The sequence below is a fragment of the Eleginops maclovinus genome, chromosome 19, assembly GCF_036324505.1.
Source record: "Eleginops maclovinus isolate JMC-PN-2008 ecotype Puerto Natales chromosome 19, JC_Emac_rtc_rv5, whole genome shotgun sequence".
Lineage (NCBI taxonomy): Eukaryota > Metazoa > Chordata > Actinopteri > Perciformes > Eleginopidae > Eleginops > Eleginops maclovinus.
The window spans coordinates 5,825,636-5,850,227 of record NC_086367.1 but is presented as its reverse complement, the minus strand read 5'-3'; the positions used below and the strand labels follow the sequence as shown (position 1 = coordinate 5,850,227).

The window sequence follows — 24,592 nt, the reverse complement described above, 5'->3', positions numbered from 1 at the left end:
ATAAGTTAAGGTTGTTGGTTAATAGAACAGATTTGTATGTTTCCTATTATTTCATTTAAGCTGATCCTGTTTCTTGGGAATGTTAAAGTATTTGATTTAAAATATTTTTAATAATGTCTTACAGTTTTTTATTTTTTATTTTACTGCATTTTTAATATTTATGTGTGTTTGCAGTCCCTTCAACATAACTTAGAATAAACAGTCATAGCAGCTTTGGGTCTTTGGGTCTGATGCTAATGCTAGCATGGCATTATGCTCACAATGACAATTATTTTATATTATATGCTCACATTCTGATGTTTAGTAGGTTTAAATACCACGTTACCATCTTAGTTTGCGTATTAGCATGCTAACATTGCCTAATTCCCTTACAAAAACGTTTAAGCTGATAGGAATGCCTATGTGTTGCATAAACATGAGGGTTATTGTACAGTATGGTATATAATGCAGTATAAATCAGGTGTATAGGATCATATCAGATATATATTGACAGTACTAAAAGTATAAATACACTTTATCTTGATATATACAGAAGACAGTGGTTTGATTTTTATGATTAATCTTCAGAGACTCATGAATGTGCAAAAAGTTCTGCCATTATATCTAGAAGGTATTTGAGATATTTCACAAAGTTTTGAGTGATGAAACCAAGGAGGAGGAGAGAGGATTCATCCTCTGGGGACCATGAATGTATATGCAAAATTTGATGGCAAATGAAAAGAGCATTTGATTTGCTGTTTTATTCCTACTGTAAAAACAATTTAAAGTCAAAGGACCAGAACCAGTTGAAGTTACAACAAGAACTTCTGTTTTATCTCTAAGAATTACCAGAACTCTAGGGGACTATTTAATGTAAGGCTGTTGTCATGCCCTCCTCCAGTCACAACAACAACAACAAAGCCTCTCTAAAGCCCACATAGGAGTCGTTTTTTATGGGAAAAGTGCCAAACATCAGCCTCAGAGCTTTTTCCTGCCTATCAAACCTTCCCCCGAAGACCGATTTTGGCAATGGTTACCAAAGAAACCTTTCTCACAACTTATTTCTTTCCCGTTTTGTGAATGTTATTTTAACTGTATTCCTGTAGGAAGTCTTTGAAGCAGTTGCTACTGATAATCTATTTGTAATTAACACAATATTGCCCTCCTGCTTAAAATATGCAACAGTTCAAGGCCCTCTAGAGGGCACCTTATTATAATTGTCTTGCTTGAGGCAATTATAGATAGACTGCAATCTTCAAACTGCTTTTTTTCATCCTGCGGTTTTAGAAGCCGTTTCCTCACATGTATCATTTATGGATAACCACATATCAGGGAAACTGCAGTGAGGTTGTGAAGGACTGTACAGTTCGTGAAAGGCCTCAAAGTAATTTCCACCTCCCTGCATGTAATACTGTCTGAACCCCAAAGACCAATGCTATTATCATGTAATTTAATGTTATTAAGACATATCTTCAAAAGCTGGTTAGCTAGCTCCCAAATGGGCCTGGTGGTGTGAGTCTGATTGATTGATTTGCTTCATAGTCTGCTCTCAGGGTAGATTTTAGCCCAATGCCGCTTTCATTGCACCCGAGACGTCTACTTCCACCATGACTCACACAACAGTTTGCCAGATCTTATAACTTGATTCATGGACTTCTTCACATGAAGACGTCAACAACTGAAACGTTCTGCAGTGAAAGGAATAACATAAAGTACATTTGGCACACTCAGTTCCATTAACCTTGACAAGTACAGTGTTAGTTGTTGGTCAGCCAAAATTGAGCTTGCCAGAAGGAATCCGAGAGTCGTGTTTGCCTTAGAGTTGCATCAGCAGAGCGGTCATAGGGAGTTAATCTAAGAATTTACCTCTAGAGAGGGCAGACTACATTTCAAGTTAGAAGGACCTAGCATTCATAGCTACTGTATGATGAGTCTGTCCCTGAAGGAACATATTAGCATATTGGTTATGACTCAAATGATGAAAGGATTGCATAGTCAACGGTTAATGGATAGTGAAAAGTAATTTAGACAGAAAGATTTTCTAGCAAAACTGAATAAAAGAACAACTTTGAGCAAAGATTCTGAACAGGCGATGCAAGGTAGGATTGGTAGGGGCACATTGCAATGATGGGCAGAGAAAATAGGATGGTAGCTAGCGCACTATGTGGTAAACAGGTTAATGATCTGAACATCTATAGAACATATGATTTGAAAGATCCGAGAATGGGCTGCAGAGAGGTATAAACCTATCTGTGTATCTGATTAAAAAAGATTCCTGTATCAACTCCAAAACCATACCGAACAAAGCCCTCTCCCCAGCTGAGATGGGCTGTCACTTAGTCGTTACAAATTCTGCTAAATAGTTGTATATTTTCAAACCTTTGAAAAAATTCCCCAATTGTGCTTGTAGGAATTCAACTCTGCCCTCTTCAAATACCAACAAGTAGCAAAAGGGGACAGAGGACCAAACTCTCACTATGGTGGACCAAATTGCTATAAGGCCACAATAACCAAAACATATACTGATGGTTTTTGATAGATTTTAGCTCGGCTTTTATAACGCTTTTAGAATGACTTTTTTCATAAAACGTTAATGTTGGTCTCGTGTAGTCGATCAAACATTGTTCATAGAGTTTTATTGAATGGGATCTGCTCATGGGAGGTTATAGTTCAAACTGGCGCACCACAAGGCTGTGTCATATCACCACTTCTGTTTCCTATTCACACAAATGAGACGACAGTCCACAGCAGTAATGTCAAGCTGCTCATATATGCTGACGTTTTTTTGTCTTCTGCTGAAAGACAATATTATTTGCGAGGAAGCTTGTTTCAGAAAGGTCACTGTGCTTCAGGACTTGTGTCAGCAAAGTCAACAGGAAATAAATCATCCCTGTCACACTCATTATCCAGGCTTTAGAAAGTGTGAAATATTTTATGGACATTTATTTTTCAGGCATTTACTTCCATCCACCATTTATCCATCCATCCACCATCCCTCTCCATCCATCCATCCATCAATTAATCTATCCACCACTGTAAAAACTATTCAGAATGTGTAATGGTTAATTATCCGATTTTTCCTTCGGATAAAGAAAGTATTCTGACTCTAAAATAAATCAAATATATATAACTTTGCTCGTTTGTTTCTCTTGTCTGTGACCTTACATTATTCTATGTGTCATTTCTAGCCAGGGAAACGTATGTACTTATTCTCTTTTGACTTCAAACCCACCCATTGGTAAAAGCATTCAATTATTCACTACATTTCAATAATCCTGTATTCAAGCAATGTGGCTTCTTGTTTACCCAAGATCTCCAAGAAAGCATTCGCCCTAATAGGCTTTATTTCAGCTGCAAGGGATATCCAGTGTAACCTGAAACAACAAGGTAAACCTGAATATAGAAAGCTGGTTAAGTTAATGCCGATGTGTGGCATTGAGTTAATGATAGCTAACTATCATACTATTTCCTTGTATGGAATCAAATGTTGTCTTTATTAAAGGAGTAGACCTTTCATAGGAGCCAAACCATCTACTTCATGAATACATTTGCTCTTCAGATATATATTTTGTGTTTAGGCAAACAGAAAATGTTCCGTTTTAGGTCAAAACATACAGTAGGTTATACTGATATACAAATAGGTCCACCTACTGAGTTAAAAAAATAACAAATGAACCAAGGAAAGTGAAAACCATAAAGCAGATTCAGGCAGAAGGCATATAGAATCACACTTAAAGTACAGAAGAGTACAGCTTACAAAGATGAAACACAATCTCATCCTTTTACAACAAACACAATTCAAAAAAGGCATGCTAAAACATTGAAAATGGTTAGCAATATACTATCAAAACATCACCAACTTAGGCTATTGGAGCTTCTAGCACTGCTCTGGACGGTCACTCATATCAGCTAGAAAGTAAATAATAAATCACAATACAGGTTTGACATTTGCTAATACAGTCTTTATTGTTCATCGCTCTTACTGCACAAGTAGACAAAAGTTCACATTTTAAACAAAATTGATCAGGATCCGAATCCAAATCAGATAAAGTAAAAGGGAAGGAAGCAAAGTGATTTTAGAAAGGAAGCGAACATGTCTGTTATTTAAACACAGTTGGACTGTCTCTGGTTCAAATGTTATGAATTGAAAATGATATGCAAATGTGGGGAAACTGGACAACATCATCACTCACCATATTATGATAACGAAATATTTGCATTTTTTGAAGCGATACTCATCACATCTTAACTAGATTGCCTGATTTCATTTTATGACTGTCAGCTACCAACAGTTCTGCTTTGTCAAGAGGGGTTATAATAAAATTTCATTAGAGCGCTTTGTCTTTTTCTTTAATAAAATCCTATGATTACTCTCACCCTTTTTATGATGATTCTCACCATTCACAGACTCATTAATTGAATACTAAAAATAAAAAAAATTGGACAGTTCAAAAGGTCATTTATAACACAGGCAGTGAAGAAACTAATACTTTTAATAGATATCACTTTAAATTAAATTGCAAATGTCCTGGTGGGCAGCCAATTTTAACACCATAAATTAATACAGACCCTCTATTAACATAAGGCATAGAGCTCATGAATAATTCACCCAGTAGAGAATTATTGAAGTCCTCCCAAAACATTCAACTCACATTATGCTTACGGTCGATCAAGGCATTACATTAAAAAACATACAGTGTAATGGCTCATAACAGCAGCAATTCGACTTTGAATGAACTGATAAGGACACAAAATGTTTCTCTACATTCCAGCAAGGCATAAACAAATATTCAGGCATGCATGCATTGATGTAACACATAAGAAAACAAAGACATCTGTTTCCATTAAGCGTCAGTTACATAAAAGCGCGGGAGAAGGAAGGAGTCAGAAGGTAGTGAAAACGTCTCGCTCTTGCATGCTGGTGTAAAATGGCTTGCTGAACACGAATGAGTGCAGTCCCGCCCTCAGCTTCTCAGCGAAGGCCATTATGATGTGCAGGTCCCCCTCCACTGTCAAATCCAGGTCCGTCTTTAGGTTGCGCAGGGATCGAAACGGCTTCTTTCCTTTCTGCCTGTGAACAGAGAGGAGAGGCTTTGTTGTGTAACTGCTAACAAGCCACATCACTCCGGGGTCAGAGGATTTGCATCTCGTTGGGCTGTAGCTGTGCACAGGAACGCCACGCCACCATGAATTATGTATGCTGCAGACGGCAACAGTGCATAAACAATCTTGTTGAGGCACCTGTAATATAGTATGCCCCTTGACCTCGGGCTGTTAGCAGCACCATAAACAAGGAGGCCTTTTTCCCTTTCACAGTTAAGGTTGTTTCCGAAATGAGATATATTCAGGCATTTACTCAGATTTCACATTTACTTACACTACGTTAGCTTTTTACTTCTGGTGTTGCATTCAGATTCAAAAGTTTAAAAGTGTTTTAATTGAATGAAATTACTCGACTGAACATTGGCCCAAAAATGTGTTTTCTACAATATACCAAAATCCATGATTTTGTCAAGCAAGCACTTGGAATATGTCATCCCTGCACCACTATATAGACTATTAAACTATTTTAATATATAATATTAGTATTATCATTCACCTGTCGTATGCTGTAGTTTTTTTTTCTACAAACTTTTTTTAGCCAACAACAAAGAAAATAAAAAGATATGGGAATAAAACACAATGGTGGAGAAATAATAATTAAAAAAAATAGGTTGTAAATGTATAAAACTATATAAATATATCTATATTTATTATTATTAATAATAATATGTATTCCTATAGTGAAACACCTCACTCTGTTATTAAAGAACTAAGGTTACATTAAGTAACCCAAAGTTTAATACACTATTTTCTGTAATATTTTAAGAACCTGTTCCTTGTCTAGAATTTGTCATTGAGAGCAGAGAGCTAAGCATTGAACTGACATTTTCTTTATAATATGTTAACTGTTTTTAAAGTTGAAACATCTACCATACCTCAAAGGTACATTTTTATAAAAAGGTTAGAGCTAATTCCCTTTTGACACCTAGAGATGTTGTACTATTACGTTTTAATGCCAACGTGTTGGTGATAAGAGTTTTAAAAATAACCTTTTCACTGAAAAAAAACAAAACTGTTTGCTCTCCTGCTCGTTGGACACCATAAATGACTTAAATAGAGGACAGACATTTGAAGCTTTCTTTGAAAATTCCAAATAAAAACATTGAGTGCAAACACAACGACATTCAGTAGAGACGATGGTTACGGTCCTTATATCCAAAACGACAAGCTGAAACACAGGACATGCTCTGTAGATCTACGTGAGAATTCCCTCTGGATTCAACACTACAAATGACCCCTTTCACGTTACACACAGTCATATGTTAATTGTTAATAAAGAAAATTCATTAATGCAGCTTCAGCATTTTTAATATGGTGCTGCCAAATGAATGCGCAGCTTCGAAATACCAAGGGACAAACACTAAGGAGCCATGGTGTGTGTAAATGTGAGTGTATAGGCAATTTGTGTGCACACAGGGTTGATTGATTTACAGCTACAACAATTGAGTCTCTTTCCCAGGGTAAAATGTACTGCCATGTCAACTAATTCTCACTATGCATTGTTAGATTTAACTGGCTTTCTACTGTAAATGTGGTAAAAGAATCTTACATTTTTTTGTAAAGATTAAGAAATGTAATCAACATTACGACAAAGCAGAATGCCAGAAGCAGAAGTTTCAATTTGCTGAAGTGTCCTGAAATGTCTTTGGTAAACAAGAGAATAGCCAAATCATGTAGAAGTAGAAAAAAAATGTGGGGAGTGACTGCTGTCCTAAAGGAGTGGGAAGGTCAGTCCACTGTCGGGGAGCACAGAAGGAGATGAGTCAGGCCCAGATGGAGCGATGACCAGGGTGCCACAGGAGGGGGGGCATGGAGCAGAATTTGAGGAAAGCGAAACCTGCAGTGTCTCAGAAGAATTGTTGAGGTTAAGAAGGTGGTTACTGAAACTCTGCTGGGACTATAGTGTGACATACCACTATCTGTAGTTCTTGTACAAGGAGCTGAACAAGGTCCCCAGAGAGGAGGACAATCCCATGGAGGGTAAAGCTAAAGAACTACTTGTAGGTTGGGCCAACGAACAAGGGTATGGTCCATCGAACAGATACTCATTGCTTTATCAAAAAGGTGTTGCAAATGCCATTGAACACAAGGGATGTCAAGATCAATCCCAAAACAATTACAGTCAAGATCATTATCGTGAGTTTCAAGGAAGCATCGCTTCAATATGTATTCCCCTACGTGCGCAATTGAAAAAAAACTCTGGCAAAGCTCACAAAAACTCTCTGGGAGTCGCCCTGCATGGCTACACCCATAAGTATACACATTTCTGTTGATTGACATCTGACACAGCTAATGGTGAAAGCACTCTCTTGTTTTCTAGACAAGTTTTAAATAGACAAACGTCAATCTCATTCGGGACATCGGCTAAATGTGTGGGACAAATAATTAAAATGCTGTGCAGTCCCACATGGGGAGCCGAGATGGACTGTTTAGCACTGAAACACGTCTTTGGTTAAAGGTCTTACATTTGAAAAGATTTCAGTATTCTACATTCTTTTTTTTCTGTATTAATTGTATTTAGCATGTTTTTTGCATTTTTTGTTATACAGAGGGGTTAAAAAATACCTATATTGGGATCCCCGAATCAAATAGCTACCCGACAAACGAATAAACAAACAGTCAAAACTGTGGGTCCATCCCAACTGTTGTTACATTCCAGTGCTGGACAAAACAAAACCAAAATGTTAAGTATGTTGTCTTAATTATGTTTTGAGGAATTCTCCTCTGTAAAGTATTGTTTTTGGCAAGTTTCATCGTTGGCTCACATAGCTTTTTAGATAAACTCGACATATACAGTAGCTCTTTGGCTTCCAGGAGCTCAATCTTCACGTCTCCAGTACATTTTTACAGGCGATTTTAGTCAAGAAACTTCACTTCTGCATAATTCCAAGCTCCAATGATAAGTGCTGCCCCTGGCAAAATTGGGGCCCTAAGCCAAATCTTGTAATTACAGAACCTTTATCGTGGAATTATAAGACCCACTAACTGTTGGTATTATCATCCACTGCGATATTTCCTTGTGGACATCGTCATATGCCAATCGGTCACCAAACCCTTGTTTATCCTTCAGTAAATGTTGTGTTAACTGCCTAAATGGCGAGACAGATTAATGCAAAGTCTGATGAGAGGCAATCAAAAGCCACCAGGTCACCTTGCAACCTGCCGTACAGTCTCATTTATGCGCCTCAGGAGGGGGGCATAGAAGCGAGAGTCTCTTGTCAGTGATCAAATGAGGATCATAAAAAGTCTGATGATGCTGATAATGATGAGGTCTCTCAGATGTTGAGCGGTGGTGACTGGGAAGGCTATGGCATGTGCTTTGCATCACTTTCTTTCCCTGCACATTATTCACCTTGTGCTATTTGGATGGGAAGCTGTCACTCTGGGATTATGTTGAGGATTTATCTCACTGCGTAGCCAGACAACCAGCTGCCTCTTCTTCTATTCACTTCCCAGCACCAATCACCAGGCATGTGAGCATGACTCACCACATTTACTCCATGGCATTTAGGGGTAACGTTTAAGCTGTGAGTATCAAGTAATTACAGACATTTAGTCTTAAAGTTAAAAAAAAAAATGGAAAAACTGCTTTTTGGATTCGTAAGTGCAAAACACAAAGATATTTTAAAATGATTTGAAATGAATTAAAACAGCAAATCCAAAAGACAAAGACAGGCTGTTAAGGTAGAGTGGTGTAGTCCCTGTTCTGTTTTCTATGTATGTGTGTGTTATGTTATTCTTGAAAACAACAATGAATAAAGAGTACAAAAATCCAAATTCAGTGAATAACTCTTGCACCAAGCCTAATTCTCAAACACATCCATTGATAAAAACTGTTTTTTGTTGATTTTTTAGCTTAATAGTATGGTTTGGATTTTGAAGTGCTCTTAACTACTAAAGGTCGGAAATGGCTGACATCACAGAAAATACTTTCATCAGGCAGGAAACCTCTTTTTTTACCTCTGGTTATGTGTGATGTTTAGTAAATCGGATAAAGTATGTCATAGCTTTTGCACATTAGAACTGCTCTCTGGAGTTATGGGAAAGACAGAGGGCCATCATAAATATAGATTGACTGTTGGTATTAAGTTTAAATAAAATATGTATGATATCTTAGTCTTTTCAACCTCATGGAGGGGACAGGTAGTGAACCGCAGACTTTATGCATTGAAGTTTACATTAAACCTCTCAAGCCTGAGGATTTAGACAAAGACTGTGTGTTGGTGTGTGTGTCAGAACAGGGTGAAGGATGACTCATCTGATAATACTGATTTTTTTCTCGTGCCTGTTTTTTTTATACTTTTTCTACTGCAAAAAGTAGCCTGCAATCACTGTTGTGGTTTACAAATCTGAAGGCTTGTGTTCACCCCACACTAATGTGTTCCTCTTTGGTCTACTGTAGAAATACCTTATAGAGTGGTGCAGTGATGACGTATTTTTGTAGACCAGCTTGGAAAAAACTTCACAAGGGCTCCATACAAAAGACGTTTCATGTATTTTATACCTGTGTTATTCTATATTAACTTGTTGTTATACTTATAATTATTTCTTAACGCTCTTAATGTCTTTTAATGCACTTTGAATTGCCTTGTGTTGAAAGGTGTTATATAAATAAACTTGCCGTTCCTTGTCTCTACAAAAATGCTACTTTTCCATTCGATCTTTGGTAAACGCAGAAAATAAGCTCTGTTGGAAACAACCGGTTCACTTTTATGGTTTTTAATAGCTTAAATGCAAAACTAAATCACAGTCAAATCATGGCTTCATGTGACCACCATGTGTTTAGTAGTCTTGCTAAGTCACTTGTTAGCAACCACAGTTTTTATGACACATAGACGCTTCGGACATTTATCATTGGGGTATTTACTGACAGATTTTATGTTTTAGAACAAAACAAAAAAAATGAAATCCGCAACGCTTGTGTTAACCACAGTCTTAATTTAAAGTATCTAACCAAAAACAAGGTTTCTGTTGACTTCGATACGAGGTAATCGGAAGCGGTAAAATGCTAAGCTGTAAAATGCTTTGGTGTTTCTGTGTGAGTGCAGTGGTCTATTGCCGAACAACAGTCCTCTGGGTTATTTGGATGAACGTGTTATTGGTTACAGCTCTTACGTTTCGTCCTCGATGTACTTGAGCAATGTGAGGGCCTTCCTGTGGAGCAGCAGCAGGAACTGGGCCAGATAGGTGCTCCGCAGGGACAGACCCGGCTTCAGCATGAACACCTGGGGACGACACAGGATGTCAATTAGTAGTCTTGGGCTACTGCTCCGCTATAAAAGGCTGGAATAATGCACTCCAGCTCCTTTGTGCTAACCTTGAGAGAGAAACATATTGCTGTTGTTGTGAGAAAACGTGTAACCCAAACTCTGGGAGACCTTTTATACGAACATATGATGTTTTTGTACCCTTGGGAGTAAATTTAACTTTTTTTGTATGTATGTTCTCTAGGGAATGTATCAGAGTGATGGGAGCATCCCAAGGGTGTGTTGTTCCCCAATACAAAGCCTGCTCTGTGTACAATTGCAATGCACCCCATTCAAAACATCATAATGTTACAAACATGGCTGATTGTGGAAGTAACATGGGTGTTCCGTCGGTGTCACATGGGTATTACATGTGTGTAATGTGGGTGTTAAGTAAGTAAACCGGTGGTTTGTGATATGGTTGTAACATGGATGGAATATTGGTTTGAATTGGATGCAACATGGGTGCAACGTGCATTTTACTTAGGCGTAACATGGGTTTAACAAGAGTGTAGCAAGGATGTGAGTATAACTTTGGTGTTACTTATGTGTAACATGGATGTAAAATGGGTATAACAAGGGTGTAACATGGGTGCAACATGGGTGGAACAGGGGTGCTACAAGAGTGTAACATGGCGGTAACATGGATGTAATGTGGGCGTAACATGAGTATAATGCTGTTGTAGTGTTGGTGTAGCATGGGTGTAACGTTGATGTACTGTTTTTGAACATGGGTGTAACGTGGCTGTAACATATATGTAACAAGGGTGTAAGATGGTTGTACTATGAGTGTAACATGAGTTTATCATATGCGTATCATAGATGTAATATAGGTGTATCATGTGTGTAACATGGTTGAAATATTGGTCTAATATGAGAGTAGCATAGGTGTAATATGGGTGTAACATGGGTTATCATGGGTGTAACATGGGTTATCATGGGTGTAACATGGGCATATTGTGTATAATTTCTCCTTGGAGATACAGAGTGTAAGTTTGAAAATAAAGTTCATATTTTTAAAACCAACAATGAAATTTTGTCATTTTAGAAAATAGCAATTAATAACTTTTTTCATGATTCACTCTCGCTCCTTTGTGCTAACCTTGAGAGAGGAACATATTGCTGTTGTCATGATAAAACTTGTAACCCCCACTCTGGTAGCATTTTCATAGGAACAGATGATGGGTTCGGACCCTTGGGAATAAATTTGACTGTTTTTGTGCCTATGAGCTCTAGGGACTGTATCCGTGAGGTGTCATTCAAGTGTTTGTTGCTGCCTGATACAAAGCCGGGCCTGTGTTCAAAAGCACTGTACTGCAGAGGAAGTAAAAATGGATCAGACCCCTTTTTTTGTTTTAGTGACACTGTTATTTTTTTTGCTCATTCAGATAGAAAACATACCTCACACAGAACTCAGCAGGAATACAGAACAAAGCAATGTATTATTCCTTACTAACAGATTCATATTGGTGGTTGAAAAAAAGGGTCCGACTCCACTGACCACTGATCACCTGGGATTTCATTTCAGAGGTAAATAGTGTTTTTTATAATTTCTTACATTTTCCCTGTGAATGACGATAAATGAGAATAATAGAAGTTTGCTGAAATGTTGTGTTTGATGTCATTTCTGTCAATGTTCTGAAGGGTTTACTTATTCCTTTCTCTCTATTTATGTTTGGGTTGTTTTTTATCGAAACAATGAATAATACCAAGCAAATTAAAAATATCCTTACCTCGTCTATAAAAGACTTCACCAAAGTGTCTTTATGCATGACGTCTTGAAATATATTCCTAGGGTAAAAAAAGGACTGTGGTTAAAATATGAAGTTTTTGGGGAACAGTGTTAAAAGGTGCAAATATAAAAGTGTATTAAAAACGCAGAAAATGCAGTGGCTTACAGGTCAGGTGTGAAGGTCTCGTCGGTGTGAATGACTGTTTCGGGGGGGATGTCATCCTCGCTGTCCGTCTTCCAGAGCGCGGTGAGCTCGGAGCGCATGTAGCGCCGCTGGTTGTACGTGTGCTCGTGGCACGGCGGCATCTGCTTCACTGTGTTGATGTCCACGTCGATGTGAGTGGTCGGGTACGGGGAGTAGAGCACCTGGCGGAAGGGCAGGACGAAGCTGCCTGTGGAGTCCTGGGGATAAAACAATTAAAGAAGGGAGAAAACCCATTATGTGTCATTTAGATTTTATCCAAAGCGAGTACAATACTGTACTCCTACGTTAGCAATTCAGGGTTAAGCATCTTGCCCAAGGAAACGTTGAGATGTTGACTGCAGGAGCTACGCACTAAACCACTGACCAATTGGTGAACAACCATTTCCCCTGGAGCCACAGTGGCATTGAAGAGGTTACATTTACTGCTATTGTTTTTTTGTCTGTTGGATTACGGAGAAACTTGTGAAACTTATAGAAAGCAAGGGTGGGCTTATTAATAATGTAGGAACAAATGTACAACCATCTAATATGGGTGTTTAAAAGGGCCTATGGTTGTAACATGGGTGTTGTAGCATTGGCAGGGAAATAAAAGATGGCGCTTGACATTTTGACCAACCCAACTATGCTCACCAATGGATACACCACTAGTCACATGTGAACATATTTTCATGGGAATGAGTTCTAAACCCCAGAAATTAGTTATCATTTTACTACTTCTCGGCTCCCTGGTTTCAAAATCAATATTTGTTTTAATTCGTTTTTGGTTCGATGCCTGAAATAAGTGTTAATTTCCCCGTTTTGTTTACGACATAATACACATCAGTAACTACACCTATAGAAAACATCTGAATTTTTTATGTGCTGCCAAGTGGCAAAAAGAGACTCTATGTCAATAAGTATGACACATCTTCTTTAAAGCGTCCATGTGGTTTGCACATGTTAACTTAGAGCTTGTGAACACAACACAGTTGGAAGAACCACTCTCCATCTTGTAAAATGGGACTATCCAAGGACCATGTCAATGCAGCCCTTTGTGGTTGTCTGCACACCCCAGTTGATGTTATAGTTATTTTATGCGATTTCTAAGAAAAGGTTTAAATTATTGTGCTTAGCGTGTGGGAAATCTGTTCTTCCAACCACATTCTGTCCCAATTTAAAACACACACAGGACAGAGCACACTTTGCTTCTATAAGAGGAAACAACAACAATAGAAAGCATCTCGTTCGCAAAAAGATAAATTATTTATTAGAAATTCTGACCTGCATATACACAGGGTAGATCCATCAAAACATCTTATATCTATGTCATACATGCATAGAGGAGCTCTAATAAATCATTTCAATTTTTGCGAGCAAAGAAACTTCCAATTTCCTTTCTTGTTGTTTCTCCCAGGGCCAGTTTCTTTCACTCCCTGCTGCTCTTTATGTAGAAATCCATAAGGTGGTCCTGCAGGAGCTCCACACAGAGCCGACGTGCTCAACACTGACTCTTTATGACTGAACTAACAAGCACCAGCAGCTTTCCTGTTGCCACTTTTGCTGTTTTTATTCTGCTCGTGTTGAGCTACCTGTCGGTGTAAAACTAAGCCCTCTTGCCTCACAAACAGTAGTAAATAATATGGTGACTTCTCTGCTTTTCTGATGTTCAGAATACTCAGGTCTGCACTTGACCTGATAGATTTTGTAATGTAGAAGAATGTGAGTGGAATAACAGAGTTATATGGGCCTCATGTAGGTTTAAAAACTGTGTTATATCAGTCAAACATGAGTGTAACATTGGTGTAATAACGATGTGATCTGGGTGTTATAGGTGTGCCACATAGGGCAACATGGGTTTAATAATGCCATAATAATAATGTATTATGGGTGCAACTTTGGTTAATAACTGTAACAATGTAACATGGATGTAATATCGGTTGAACATGAGCGTAATATAAGTGCAATAACACTGTAAAAACAATGTTCTACACATGTAAAGTACATGTAACATGGGTGTATTTATAGTGTAACAACAATTTCATACAATCTAATATGGCTGTTTTATGGGTGTTGAAAAGGGCCTATGGTTGTAACTTGGGTGTAATAACTGTGTAAAAATATGTGTGTTATATTGGTGTAATATGAATCTAACACAGAAGTTATCATGGGTTTAACATGAATGTAATATGGGTATAATATTTTTAAAATGGTATACCCTAAATGGGTAATGTATCCCCGGAAAAACAGTGCAAGTTAGAAAATAAAGTTCATTTTTTAAAGAACATAAATTTTAGCCTAGAAATATTAGAAAATAGCAAAACATTAATGTCCCATATTATTTATATGTGCTTGTCTATTAAGAGTTAAGAAAAACATGTAGTTATGCAATGGAGATTATGTTAGTCCGGACATTTTATTTGGATGATTGAAAAATAGAAACCAGGTGAAGGTAATAGAAGAAACTGCATGCATTTAAACAGATCTGAATATCATGCAGTGCTGTAATAAAAATATCCCATTGCAACAAGAAATTAGGCCAGGACAACAGACCGGGCAACATCAAACAGGCAGCCAGAACAGTGAGCAGACTCTAATTCAGATCACATTGTGCTGTATAATGAGAGTGAGGAGGTGGCTACCTTGAGCAGACCCTGAACAAAAAGGCCTGTGTCATATTTGAAAGAAGAGTCAGCCTTGCAGAGGCGGGAGCACTTCCTCTCTGCAGGGGTGAGGAAGAGACAGAGAGTCCGCACAATCTGCAAAAATTCAAATACAATTAAAATACTCAAGTAAAGTACAACTACCTCAAAATTGTAATTAAGTACAATACTTGAGTAAATGTTCTCCACTACATTACACCACTGGTATGAGGTTTCACTTTTTAAAACATGGAAAGAAATAAAAAGGCCATTTGTTTCCACCTTGATTCTTCTGGTTGATTATTCCAGAAGCTTCATCAGCACAAAATGTACTGAAGCAGCCACACTTTAGCTTAAGACCTCAATCTGACATGAGGCTTGAGGCTAGGTAATAATATAATAAATAATTAAGGAAAGTCTTGATTTAATTGGTGCTCAGTTAGGGCCTGGAGTCAATAAAAACCTACAAATTAAGGCTGGGTAGCCCTTTGATATTCATTGGGCAAACTCTTAGTGGCTCTTTTCTGCTAAAAGATATCTTAAACAAACACCGTATGGTGTGCAATATCAGTTTTCCATCTCGTTTAGCATGTCCCACTTTTCTTCGTTTAATTCCAATATCTGCCCATATGGAGCAGAAGAATATGCTTTCTCATATAACTTTTATAATTTTGTAAACAGTTGCAGCAGTAGCTGAGCTGCAAATGCCCAGACGGAGAATCAAAACATCAAATCAAGCAGTAACAGAGACTGAGAAAGAGCACGAGGGGCTTGTTAAACTTTCAAAACCTCCTCCATTACATTTAAAATCATGTAGATGCGTTGCCAATTTGTGTGTGCACACATTCATTTACCTTATTTACTTTCTCCGGGTTGCTTCCAACTACTATTGAACAGCCGCAAGTCTGCAGATGAGAGCTGACGGCTCTGAAACACAGAGACAAAGACGTGCGAATTAGAGCCAATTAGCTAAATTAGCATGTCTGTAATCATTAATGACAGCTTTCAGGAATAATGATTGAGACGGAGGGATCTGAAAAACATTCACAGGACTTTCTAGAGAGGAGGAACTAAGATTAATGCAACTGGCCCCGGGCCAGTACAGATGGATTACTAGTTAATATCATTACGTTTACATTTCTCCTCATGAAGTTTGGTTCCTATTCTGGTCTTTGAATATATTCTTAGGTATTAAATAGTCCATTTCACACTTTAAAGGGATAGTTAAGATGTTTTAAAGTGGGGAAGCAGGCAGGACAACTAGCACGAGTGAAGAGCAATGTACTGCTTGTGACTCTACAGGGAAGATCCAAGGAAAAGCCAGGGAAGATCCAAGGAACATCCACGGAAGATCTAAGGAAGATCCAGGGAAGATCCAAGGAACATCCACGGAAGATCTAAGGAAGATCCAGGGAAGATCCAAGGAACATCCACGGAAGATCTAAGGAAGATCCAGGGAAGATCCAAGGAACGTTCAGGGAAGATCTAAGGAACATCCAGGGAAGATCCAAGGAAAAGCCACGGAAGATCTAAGGAAGATACAGGGAAGATCTAAGGAACATCCAGGGAAGATCCAAGGAACATCCACGGAAGATCTAAGGAAGATCCAGGGAAGATCCAAGGAACGTCCACGGAAGATCTAAGGAAGATCCAGGGAAGATCCAAGGAACGTCCACGGAAGATCTAAGGAAGATCCAGGGAAGATCCAAGGAACGTCCAGGGAAGATCTAAGGAACATCCAGGGAAGATCTAAGGAACATCCAGGGAAGATCCAAGGAACATCCAGGGAAGATCCAAGGAAAATCCAGGGAGGTTATAAGGAACATCCAGGGAAGATCCAAGGAACGTCCAGGGAAAATACAAGGAACATCCAGGAAAGATCTAAGGAACATCCAGGGAAGTTCTAAGGAACATCCAGGGAAGTTCTAAGGAACGTCCAGGGAAGTTCTAAGGAACATCCAGGGAAGATCCAAGGAACATCCAGGGAAGATCCAAGGAACATCCAGGGAAGATCCAAGGAACATCCAGGGAAGTTCTAAGGAACATATAGGGAGGTTCTAAGGAACATAAGGGGAAGACCTAAGGAACATCCAGGGAACATCCAAGGAACATCCATACAAGGGCTAAGGCAAATCAACAGAGGACCCAAGAAAGAGCTAAGGAATCCTATGTATTTTTGTTCTCAAGAGTAAGGCCATTTTGGCATCATGCACCATTGAGCAGTTTCAACAGGAATGAATGGGGCCACGCCTCCAATGCTGTATCCAGTTTATACATCCATGGAAAATCCCACTTTAAAATGTTCAAATCCCTTTAAGTCCTCAATTGTTGGTGAAAATATAACGTTTGCCTGATTTGTTTTAAACTCAATCATACATTGCCACACACACACACACACACACACACACACACACACACACACACACACACACACACACACACACACACACACACACACACACACACACACACACACACACACACACACACACACACACACACACACACACACACACACACACACACACACACACACACACACACACACACACACACACACACATTCTCTTATTAAGCATGTTCATCAGCTATAAATATTGTTAAGATGCAACTAAATCAATTCCAGTGTACAGATGATTTGTCATCACCACAGGATGTTGAGTTAATTTGTTTCAACCGTGAGCGATTGCCTGCAACGGACTTTCCGGACTCTCAACCCTAACAGTGATTTAGCTTTCGCCCCTTCTATGGAGCCAACTTCGGCTAAGTGGAGGGCTATTACTCATCATTGGAAGGTTGACGGGCGTTAAATGGGCGATGTTCATCATCTGTCTCCATTTGCCTGAACGGGAGTGTGCTTACTTGTGGAGGAAATCCTCGTGGCAGCTGTCCCCGATGTCATCATCATTTAGCACCGTGTCTTTTATCTACTCAGTGGGTGAGAAACAAATGAGTCATTTTTTAAATTGTTCTCAAAAAAGATGAAAGTGCTGATGGGTAAATTTGCAGGCATAGCTATGAAAAATAGGATGCAGGAGTGTGTAACAAAGCAGGAATCCACAAGAAAGATTCCAGGCAGTCTCTTTGTGCTGCTTTTTCTGTTGCATTTGCATATCATAAGGGAGAAAATGTGTTGAATCGCACTGGGTGGTAATCTAGGCAGAGGCCCTGGACAATTTAAACCTCTTGGAAATAGCAACTATTTGAACAAGTGGAAAATTAAACAAGTGAGTATACCAAAGTTAAAACCTTTGTTTCGTAAAAAGTCCTATGTGATATGTATTCAATAGAGATGTAGAGTCCCTTTGTTGCAAATTGTTCAGTTTGAAGTATGAGAGGTGAGGTAATGTGTCTGTGTGCTGCTCACGTCTATATCTTCTGGCACATGGTGGGACTTCATAGAGGCCAACAGCTCCATGATAGGGATGATCTCCAAGCTCAGCACCGAGATGATGTTGTAGCCCTAAAGTTGAAGGAAAGTTCAAACAGTTCAAACAAAAACAGCATAAATACCCAAGTAAGACGACTGAGTGGATTGGTGGTATTCATTTTTGGGCATGAATTTAGAATGTGTAAAGATTATGATAACCATCAACTTTCTCACCATGGAAAGCTGTGACACTCCCACGCTGAAATTACATTTTTGCTTAAATTCAAAAATACAGATTTCTTTTCACTGAATATACAACAATAGGCTTTGCTATTTGGTCTATTTCTTTACTAAATAACGAGAATACATGATATTTTATGATATATCAGGGATAGGAAATTACCTTTATCAAAATAGATGTCTTTTTCCACTTCAAGAGTAGGCTTGAGATTTTCGATAAATCTCAAGGGCTTTGATCGTAAGTTAGGGCTGGCTCAAGCTTCAAATGAACATCCTATTCAAATTTGTATTTTATAAAAGGTATCACACATTATCACATTATCATTATAGTCATCTGGGTTGTTTACGTTGCAATTTTAATATATTTTAATCTGTCATTTATGTTTTGTTGCCTGTAAAGTAGGGAGCCCAGGAGTTGCCATAGGGAGAAAAAATAAATAAAACGAGGCCACACTTTACTAATTTATGCGCAAAAGATGCAATTCGTGGCCACAATTTAATTATAACGTTGTCACGCTTTATTAATTTGTGCGCACGATATGTAATTCGTGACCTCAATTCAATCAAAGAATAGAGAGCTGCTGGGGAGTGATGAGAAAGGAAGGGGTTGAAAGTTTGGTAAAATGAGAAAGATATTGACAGATTCGAACTTCGCAGATCAATAACTCATGAACATAAGGTTTTAAAAATACAAGATACGGGACTTTGCAGCCATAGCAAGGTAGACAACGAGCTACAGAGCAGTTTCTATCAGAAGAGTTCGATAAGCCTCGTCCTCCACGCAAGTTCATTCATTGGTTTTTGTCTGTGGAGGAGAGACTCCTTGCACGTTTTAATTCAATCGCGGCCTCGAATTATATCTCATGTGCACGAATTAGTAAACCGTGGCCTCGTTTTATTAATGTTTTTCTCTCAATGGCCACTCCCCGGCTCCGTAGTAAAGCCCCGTGAGACAAATGTAGAATTTTTGATATTGAAGAATTAAGAAGAAAAAATATGATTTTCTGACTGGATGTTGTTTACCTTTAGTACTTAGTAGTTTTTAACACTTAATTTAACAGATTTTTAAAGTTTTGCCAAAGATGTACCAACGATATAAAACCCTGAGGCCAGTAATGAGTATATTTCTGCAATGAGGACTAAGAATCCAAAATAAAAAACCTACTGAAATATATAATATGTGAGGGTGTACAGTCTGAAAAAGAGAAACTCAATTTAATATTTAAAGCTAACAAATGTTGAACTTGAGAGATGCATTAATAGACACACTGCTGGTTGACATTTAATAAAATTGATGAAGTTTACAGCGGTGTGTGTATTTTCAGTGATGTGCGTCACGTTATTTTCCATGCTCCTATTATTACATCCTCACTAGCTTTCTCAGTAGGAGCTTTCAAAACTAATTAGCTAATTTAGTCCTCTGTGTTTGGAGACTGCAACTTTATTGTTCTGCCAATGTTGTTGCAATCCCAAATGGGAGAAACAGAGGTGATAGATGACTTCATACACAGTTCAACTAAGAACTTGGGATGGATCGGGTTTTAAAGTAGGTTTATAAAGGGTAATAATTTGCCTCATTAGTCAAGGGATAAGCGATAGTACCTTCTGCATCCAAATGCGTCCCTTGCGGATAACGTGCTTTAGCCTCTCCACACAGATGGTGTGCAGAGGAAGGTAGAACGCCAGCTCAGTTTGAGGCAGGATGATGGACAAGGCACATGTGTTCTTATCCCCCTTCAGTTCGCCATCGAAGATAAGAGACACAATGATGACGCCCTTTTCCGCCAGGACAAAGAACTTGACGTCCACAGCGCCGCACTCAGCGCTTCGCAGGATCTCCCCGTTGAGTGTATGATTGGCCAAAAACGTGACCTCTCCATCGCTGAGGAACATCAGCTGCTCTCCCTTTGGTGTCCAGATGTGGCGCACCCGTGGACCCAGGATGTTGTCCCAGTAGGCGAAGGTGGCAGCCAGCAGCGGGCATTCTCCCTCAATTGCTACCTCAGACTTAGCCACAGCTGGTGACTGGGGGGGACAGCCGGAGGACATTAGAGAGGATTGTAAATATCCTCCCAAGTGTCAGAGTGGATGATAATGAAACTACATTATAAACACAGAAAAGAAAAGTAATAAGTAAAAAACAGAATGTACTTTCATTTTAAAACAAACCATCTGATGTGCCAAATTGTAATTGCACAACGATCACATTTTAAGCCTCCATACTGCAATAGAAGTGATCAGTCTCTCAGTGGAAATGAAAGTGATTTTTTGGGGATGTTTTTTAAGTCACCTGACACTGTTCATAAACAGGAAACTACTGCTCTTTTTCTGAATTAAAACCTGCAATAAAAAATGTTTCAACACACTGATAAGGCTTATCTAGATGCCAGTGCCATTCTTTATGAACTTTTCTGGAACTCTGCATTCAAACAATTAATTTTAGTGACATTTTTGTTTAGCATGAGCACTTGGAAACATAAGGAATACGGTGTTATCAACCACACCGCGTTATGTCAAACAATACATACGAATTATAACATCTATTTGATTGACTAAAAGTATGCCGAATTCACCAGAAGATTTTTTATAATTTAAGATGTGTTACTGTTTTGTTGCCAGATAGCTCTGTGTATCCACCGCAAGAAATGCTGTTTAATATTGACCGTTTTTACAATTGAGTCTGGTGTAATTTAACGTAACACTCAAATATACGTACTGTAATCTTACGTAACAATGCATTGGACAGTTAAAAGCTAATTGCCAGTATCGGTAAATACAAAATAAAACCACACTTTAATGTTTTACCGGTTAATATTCTGTAGCAGGCACATTTTAACTCAATGTTGTGCAAGGCTAGCTAACTAGCATTAGCCAAACTAGCACTGATAGAGCAAAGGAATGACATCGCAATGACTTACTTTTTGGTTCTAATTTATCACAAAGAAGCCTCCTTTTAGAGGAATACTTCCATATGTTGCTGAAATGCCATCATTGTTCTTTTTCTGTTGCCATAGTATTTAACTTGGAAATGATGGTCAACAAGCTGCAGTGTTGGATGTGTTGAACACACTTCCTAGTACGTCAGTCTTACGTCACTCACAGATGGAGACGCACAGCGTCCTCTAGTGCACGAGGCATGGCATTGGGCAGTGAATGAATGATGTCATTTTAATTTCAGTCGTCCACCTGCAGGTAAATAACTTATTTTGCTTCATTAACATGAAGCCTGGTCTAACAAATGGATTTATCTATGGGCAACACTCTTGTATTGCCTATTTATTTCATCCTTTGTCTAGAGCCACCCTTATAATACCTAGTGCTTTTTTACAGCTCTCTTCAATCAAACCACTGAACATTGCAATCACGACATCTCCCGTGAGGACTTGGGTGAAGAACTCCTCCACTCAACATATGAGAGTTCTATTTTCCTTGACAATGTATTTAATATTTATACATTTACAGTAATAAAAAAGACCTAAAAGACAATTAGGAATTCCCCTCTCTGACATATTTTCAGAGAGCATGTAGCTAAGGCCAAGGCTGAAATGGCTCCTCAGGGTGAATACTCCAGCAAAGAGCAAGCCCGCATTATGTAATATTAAACAGAGAGTAAACCTCCAAATAACTTTTGGTGGTGTCCAGTCATTCCAAATGCTTGTGGGATTTCTTGCCAAGGATCCTCACAAAGATAACATGATTCTACAAAGACATGAACAAGTCCGGCACAGAGCTCTCTTTAGAAAGCATAGACTTTTTAATACTTTTTCACATATTAACTGTTGAGTGGATGAAGGGAGTAAATAAACCCAGGGAAAGAGAACAGAAGAATGAAACATAAGGAAAACACATTACGCAAAACACCATGGCACACAACATTAACCAATGAGAGAGGTTACATGATAGTTAGTGAGCTTAAGCTTTCAGTATTTATGCTGTTGCTGCTTTTGAACATCCATTGTTTAAAAGCAATCGATTCACTGATGTCACTGGACATCACCAATTGGATAATGGACTACAGTTATAAAACTTTGTGTTTGGCCATTGCAAACCTAACTTTTGACCTTCACCATCCTGTCTTTTTGGAACCAGGAGTGACACGAGACAAAGAAATCTTGCAAAGCCTAACATTAGTCTAAAAATATTACATGTTATTTTTAAGGAAGAAGTAACACTTTGTCAAAGGGTAATAGTTTAAAAACAAAAACAAGGGCAACATCACCACCGTGGTAGCGACCTGTCAATCGAAAGTCTCGCCCCAAAGCATATCACAAACTTATTAGAAAGATTTTACCTCGGTGATAACTGAAGTAAAAAGTAGGGTCATTTTTTTCTAAGATGTTCAAGATTCAAAGGTTTATTCTGATATCATATACACAACTACAGTGTAGTATGTAATTAATGAAAAACTTGGGTCAAAGGGACATACAACTTATTTAAAAAACAACAATAACAATCAAAAAAGTGCAAGCTCTTTAGGCATTGAGCAATCTTATGACCTGTGGAATGAAACTGTCCCTGAGTCTGTTCAGTTTTCACCACCCTCTGTAGAGCCTTAAGGTTGAGGGCGGTGCAGCTGCCATACCAGGCCGTGATGCAGCCTGTCAGGATGCTCTCTATGGTGCACCTGTAGAAGGTCAGGATGCTCTCTATGGTGCACCTGTAGAAGGTCAGGATGCTCTCTATGGTGCACATGTAGAAGGTCAGGATACTCTCTATGGTGCACCTGTAGAGGGTCAGGATGCTCTCTATGGTGCACCTGTAGAAGGGCAGGATGGTCTCTATGGTGCACCTGTAGAGGGTCAGGATGCTCTCTATGTTGCACCTGTAGAAGTTGCAGAGTATCATGGAGTTCGATGTTGAACCTCTCCAGCTTGCGGAAGAAGAAAAGCCGCTGTCAAGTTGTTTTGGTGATGGTGTTAGAGTGATGAGTCCATGTCAGGTCTTCAGTGATGTGGACACTGAGGAACCTGAAGCTGCTGACTCTCTCATCAGTAGTAGATGGCGATAGGGGCGTGTCCCTCTCTCTGCTGCTTCCTGTAATCCACAATCAGCTCCTTGGCTTAGCTGACGTTGAGTTGGAGGTTGTTATCCTGTCACCAAGATATCAGGGTTCTGACTTCCCCTCTGTATGCTGTCTAGTCACTATCGGAGATCAGGATGATGTCAGTTGTCTCGTCTGCAAACTTGATTGTAAAGAGACTGTACTTATATGGTGTTTTATCCAGTCTTTTCGACCGCTCAAAGCGCTTTACACATTATAAGTCATTCACCCATTCATACAGAGCAGTACAGCTTGTTCTAGGAACTTACTTTCATACACAGTAATTCACCGTTGGCAAATTCAATCTGCTTGCTTGTAGCTTCATATTTGACAAACAGAGTGGTTCAAATCTTCCCATCCAATTTTTGATCAGAAAGAGAACAAACAAACTATTCCTTTAATGATGATTTAATAAGATGTTGTTACCATTTATGGTTGGTTTTCCTTTACATTTTGTGAAAGTTTTTGTCCAACTTTTTCTGGGTCCTATCAAAGTGTTTCCTCCCTTGACTAGCCTATTACTGATTTTCTAGGAAGAAGAACAGAATGCTTTTCAACACAAATACATTTTCTTTTTACAGAGCTCAGCAAAACGGTCAGATAGCAAGTCAGCTGAAAAAATGTGGCTCCTGCTGAACTTTTCAAGGTCACTTATCGTTAACAGCCACTCCAATTTGTGTACCTGCCGGCTGCCCTACTGATGTGATTAGACTCTGTGAAGAGCATTGCCGCCTTACTGCTGCACCAGAGGTGAGAGGCTCCCCGCTCTGTAAAGGCACCAAGAAATATTTTTAAAATCACCTATGGCGTATTTGTGGATTCATGTTTGATATCATTGTGACATGTCATTTGGTTCTCATTATTGGCTGGAATTTAATCTTGGTGGATTTTCTCTAATATAAATTCTTATTCAAGAGGCCTTATTATGCTTTTGGGGGTTTTCCCTTTCCTGTTGTATGTTATAAAGGTGTTTGTGCATGTAAATGGTCTGCAAAGGCTTTAATCTCAAGAATCCCTCATTAACATGTCACAGTAGAAGCATAACATATAAATATGAA

At 38.8% G+C, this 24,592-nt stretch overlaps 1 protein-coding gene across 2 annotated transcripts; it reads right to left on the bottom strand.

The window, feature by feature from the left end:
- Window positions 1-3,919: 3,919 nt before the first annotated feature.
- Window positions 3,920-21,593, bottom strand: c9orf72 (C9orf72-SMCR8 complex subunit). Of its 2 annotated transcripts, none has more exons than XM_063909459.1 (10): window positions 21,412-21,593; window positions 20,096-20,593; window positions 18,251-18,346; window positions 17,746-17,810; window positions 15,738-15,810; window positions 14,884-15,000; window positions 12,227-12,462; window positions 12,062-12,119; window positions 10,198-10,307; window positions 3,920-5,050 (listed from the first exon to the last, which is right to left on the bottom strand). In XM_063909459.1, exons 2-10 carry the CDS (start codon window positions 20,540-20,542, stop codon window positions 4,864-4,866), a joined length of 1,389 nt encoding a protein of 462 aa, XP_063765529.1. In that variant the 5' UTR covers window positions 20,543-20,593; window positions 21,412-21,593; the 3' UTR covers window positions 3,920-4,863. The 2 variants fall into 2 exon arrangements, with proteins under 2 accessions (XP_063765529.1, XP_063765530.1); XM_063909460.1 differs by having other exon boundaries at window positions 20,096-20,518.
- Window positions 21,594-24,592: the final 2,999 nt, after the last annotated feature.

Coding starts and splice junctions, on each gene's coding strand:
- c9orf72 (XM_063909459.1), bottom strand. CDS start 20,542: ATGTCCTCCGGCTGTCCCCCCCAGTCACCAGCTGTGGCTAAGTCTGAG. Junction 15,001..15,737: donor ACCCGGAGAAAGTAAATAAG/GTAAATGAATGT, acceptor GAATTTTTGCAG/ATTGTGCGGACTCTCTGTCT. Junction 12,463..14,883: donor TTGTTCAGGGTCTGCTCAAG/GTAGCCACCTCC, acceptor TTTTATCCCCAG/GACTCCACAGGCAGCTTCGT.